This window comes from Vombatus ursinus, unplaced genomic scaffold (genome assembly GCF_900497805.2).
Source record: "Vombatus ursinus unplaced genomic scaffold, bare-nosed wombat genome assembly UNPS02014841.1, whole genome shotgun sequence".
NCBI lineage: Eukaryota > Metazoa > Chordata > Mammalia > Diprotodontia > Vombatidae > Vombatus > Vombatus ursinus.
Genome location: NW_020954619.1, coordinates 8,609,412 through 8,614,470, shown reverse-complemented (window position 1 = coordinate 8,614,470; position 5,059 = coordinate 8,609,412). Strand labels below are relative to the sequence as shown.

General features: G+C 38.6%; 1 protein-coding gene across 3 annotated transcripts in view; it reads right to left on the bottom strand.

The window, feature by feature from the left end:
* The window catches only part of KIF16B (kinesin family member 16B), a 370,094-nt gene that overhangs the window by 121,949 nt on the left and 243,086 nt on the right, over positions 1-5,059 (bottom strand). For all 3 annotated transcript variants that reach the window (XM_027840333.1, XM_027840334.1, XM_027840332.1), the window contains exon 19: positions 2,725-4,080. In XM_027840333.1, the coding sequence (XP_027696134.1) occupies positions 2,725-4,080 (1,356 nt within the window). The remainder of the gene's footprint in view (positions 1-2,724; positions 4,081-5,059) is intronic.

Genomic DNA, 5,059 nt, shown 5'->3' with positions numbered 1-5,059 from the left:
TACATCTGGTAAAAACCAACAACTGCACGAGGACAGGACTGGGGAGGTCTGGTAGGCATCATTTTGGGTGAAAAGATCTAAAGGTTTAGATGACAGCAAGATCCACATGAATTAAGTATGGAATAACAACCACAAAACCCAAAAAAGTTAATCCTAAGGCTGTGTTATTAGGAATCTAGTAGTCCAGAATGAGGGAGAAGTTAAGTCCTTCTGTACTCTACCCTGCCTGGTCAAAGCACATGTGCAGTATTATATTTAGTTCTACCTCTGAAGAGGGATACCGACCACCTGGGGCATGTACAAAAAGGGGTGACAAGGATGGTGAAAGTATTAGAAATTACAGAGGATAGACTGAAACAACTAGAGATGTTTAGCCTAAAGAAGAGTCAAGGAGTACATAATTCAGGTAATTGAAGGGCTGCCATATACAAGAAAGATTTGAGGGTAGAACCAGGAACAAATGGTAGAAGGAACTGCTGCAAGAATATGAATGGTGACCACTTATTAGGAATACTGATGATGGTGGTGATGGTGGTGGTGGTGGGTAATCATGTATAGCTTACTGTAAGTGACCTCTGAGGTCCCTTCTAATCCATCAATTTTGTAGGGTAAAAAGTGCTAAACATACAAGTTCTGGCCCTCATTTAATAAATAATTAAATCAGCATTTGACTAAAATACCCAAAGCAATTTGAGAAAATAAGATGGAGAGGAAGAGAGAAATGGTCTAGATTATGGATACAGAGGGAGGGGTTAGTATTCTAGAAATACAGTCATCTTGTTTATGAGACTGTTGGAAAGTAAAGTGAGATGGACATAAAATAGCATCCACCGGAATGTTTGTGGCCCACTAACAGTTCAGAAAAAAAAAGAGATCAATGAGGCTGGAGTAGTCAAAAGACCTCATGGAGGTGACAGGGATGTGAGCTGGGTCTTGATAGGAGGGAAGAGGTAAAGAAAAGATTCCAGGTATAGGGGAAGGGCATAGAGCTGGTAGTGCATGGAGTGGCTGTGTCTTTGTGATTAAGACAGAATAAGTAAAGGACTAACACAAAAATAAGAAAAGAAGGCTTCCCTGCTTGCTGTTCTTCTGACTCAGTAGCTATGAAGAAAAGCTCTGGTGAGATGACAGTAATGCAACTTTTCAAGTGGTTGAGCATCTACCTGCATAAATGAGTGGAACAGCTGGATTAGAGCAGCAGGCACAGGGCAGGGAAAGGTGACAGAATATTACCTTGCAAACACCTTGTGGACTCACTACCTATTTGATCTCTGCTTACATGAATCTTCTATTTTCATACCACCTATCAGCTCAAATAACCAGGTCAATCAGCATACTAGGTTATGGATCAGGCTTTGAGGACTACAAAAAAAAAAAATCAGCAGCTGCATGATAGCCAGGGTGCATTAGGACAGAACTGTCACACTGCTCTCCCACGCTGTCAGCCTATATTACACCTTAGCAAAATCTATTCCATCCAAATACATAAATCTAAAAGCAACCTTTGCCTGGCTTCTGCAGGTGTACTGACATTGGAAAATCACTCCCACTGACACTGGAATATTGCTTCTGTTATTACGGAGTCCTAATGCTAAACATCAAGGTAGTGAGAGACGCTGACAAAAGATTGGAACATCAAGCTGAAGCCCACACTATGTTCTTATGTCACACAGCATGGCATTAGGTAAGAACATGATCTCTACTTTTCAAATGTCCTAGCTATAGTAGCTTTGAGTATACATTTTAGTTACCTAGTCTATTCCCAGGAGTTTTCTTAAAAAACCACTCACATATTTCTTTGTAAAAAATAGCTACATTCAAGAGTTAGAGAGGAGGTTTTAACCTTAAAACTAACAGAATTACCAAAATATGGCTGGGAATTTACACAAAAATTTGGAACATAGAAATTTCCCCCAGATATCTCAGGGCTTGACCAAGAGCATCCCCTCTGTTCCCTTGTATTCTTGGCAGCCATTTCTCTGTCACCAGAAAAGAATTAACACCAGAGTTGCATGGCTCCAGTACCTGGTGACTCTTTTGTAGTACCCCTAACCATCTTGTTCCCACTAGCCCCAAAGAAGGAGGATTGTGTACATTAAAATTTAGTCTTTCTAGCTAATGGTACCTATAACTGTTTATATAAAGAATGGACAGAAAACACTTCATCTGTGGCACTTTGGAATAGGAAACTGTTTCAAATAAAACATGAGTGAGATTCTCACGATGGATGAAACGCCTTTGAATATATTGCTCTGGTAAACCTCATCTTCAAGGTACAAAATCACACTCTCCACAGGTATGAAAGAATGGGTGAAGTTCTGTAAATTGGCCAACTTGCTCCTGAAGACTTCATAAATGAAATGAAAACTCCCCAAATGAAAACTACTATTAGCACTAAAAGTACTGAAATTTCAAGAAAAATTAATATGTAAATTTAATATGAGGCAAAGGGAGTGGCCAAGAAAGACAAAACAGCCAAGATTAGGCAATTTTATCAATATACCATATGCCTCAATAAAAAACACTTCCTCAAGAGAATAGAATGTGACTCTCTACCCCTACCCCTCCATTTTAGATTTCTGGAGGCCATGTGATTCTAAGAAAAATACTTCTCAGGTATACTTGTCAGGTTTGAGGAAAACTAACTCCAGCTTAAAAGAATAAAGTATTTCTAGGCCTTCTAGAAATAAAACCTCCCCATAGTAACAACTCTCAAGTTCTTACCTTTCTCGGTCCTGTTCTAAGGCTTTTTGCTCTGATTCTAGACTAGCCCTGAGACCTGACTGCTCACTATTATTGCTGTTGAGAGTGGCCAGCTTTTGCTTCTGCTCTTCAATCTCCACATCTAGAGTAGAGCGTCGCTGGAGTGCCGTATGTCTCTTTTCCAGTTTAGCGACAGCCTGTTCCAGCGCCTCTCTCTGTTGCTTTTCCCTTGATTCAAGAATTTCTTTTTCCTTTTTCCTAACTTTCTCTTCCTGACGAGCAACGTTGGCAGTGAATTCAAATGTGGCTTGGAGCTTCTGCAGCTGGCTGGCATTGGCTCTGTATTGGGCAAGCTGTTCCTCTTTTTCTTCCTTTTCTTTCTCAACTTCATAAAGTGTGTTGTCTAAGCCGAGAAGGCCCCTGTCAAGGATTTCAAAAGCTCTTTGCTTCTCTTCCAACAAAACTGGCAAATGATTCTGTGTGAGGTACTGAAGCTGACGTTTTTTATACTGCAGTCTGTATTCTGTTGGCTTTATTTTCTCCAAGTCCTGGGCCACCTGTGTTGCCTTCAAGTGAGTTTCATCATTTACTTCAAGCAAATTCAAATCTTCAGTGGTACCTGTTAAACACTCTAGAATTTCCCATTCATCTGCCACTTCTTTTTCAAGGAGATCCTGCTGCTGAACTAGGTCCTTCTCCAAACTAGTCAACTGTGCAAGTTGCTTTCTCTTGAAGTTCAGGAAATTAAGTTGTGCTTTCTCTAATTCTTCACCATCTTCTTCCCCCTCAGACCGGCCTTCTTTAAATTTCAAAAGACATCCTCTGATTTCTTCAAGGTCCCTAATCTCTTCTTCTAGCCGTTGGACATCGCCACGTTTTAGGAGTTGGATCATATCTTGTTTCTCCCTGACTTCTTCTTCAAGATGGGCAACAAGCATCAGCTGCTCTTTTTCCTGTTCTTCAAGTCTCTTTTTTTCTAGTTCAAGCTTGGCACATTGCTCATCTTTTTCCTTTTTAAGTCTGTCAAGTTCTTGGAATATCTGTATCTTCTCTGCCTTTTCATTGTTATGGAGCTCTTGTAGCCGCTGGAGTTCTTCTTTGACCTTGAGAAAGCTCTCTTCTTCTTGCCTTTTCTTCTGAAGCTCGATCTCCTGCTGCTCTCTGAGCCGTTCCTCTTCAAATTTTTCTTTTTCAGCTAGCAGATCTTTCAGCCGACTCTCAATATGAAAGCTACGGCGTTTCAAGCTCTCCTCCTGTTTCCGGATCTGTCGCTGTACTATTTCCGTTTCCTTGCGTTGTGACTCTACTTCTTGTTGCATTCGTTCTAATTTTGCTTTGTCTGATTTTTGTTTTTCTTCCATTTCTTCAATGAGTTTCCTAAAAATTAAAACATGAACAAGTTATTGGCCAAGGTGTTAAATATTTGCACTTATTTCCCTTAGTAAATATTTTTCCAAAATACAGGAGGCTTTTAACACCCATCACTTCAAAAAGAAATTGCTATTAAAAACAAAAACTGTATAACAACTGTGTATTTTCCTCATTTAAAGAACGTTACTTCTATTTAATTCTTATATTGTCATGTGCTATTAATAACATTATTGGGGGGAAAACCTCTGAGCTTAGCAGTCATCTAAGATTCAAACTATAATCATTACGTTCAACTCAACAATGAAAATCCTTGGAAGTGACATTTCTGAACTCATCAAATATAAGTGCCTACAGTGACTCATTCTAGTTTGGGACAAAGACTAAAACCAAGAAAATCCACAGTTCTATTCATCTATTTTTATTTTCTGCATATAATTAAGCATTTCACTACTTATTTAGAACTAGTCAGGAATAGCAAATTACCTCATGCACATTATGAGAATGATAGAAGCCTGTTATTCTGTACTCCAGAAGTATCCAATAACTAGAAAATTAGAAAAAGCTTCCCCATTTGTAAAAATACTAAAACTAAGTTGTGGTTATAATACACTTTTATTTGATGAAAATTAACCTCCATTTTATGCAAAATCACAAAGAGAAGCTTAGGATTAGGATTGTCTCTGAAACAGTAGTATAGTTACCTATAAGGATATTTATATATGGCTTTAGTTTCCTGAGTAAACAAACATCTGTCCCATAAGAGGCTAAAAGGTAAGGCAGTTAATGGATTATGTAGGAGATGATTATCCTATTTGTGGAGTATCCACATTTTGATAATCTCTAAAGCACTTTCCCCATAGACTTGTGAAGATCACATGAAATAATGTTTGCAAAATGTTTTTTAAATCTTAAAGCACTATATAAATGTCCACTATCATCATCATCATCATCATCATCATCATCATCATCATCATCATCATCATCA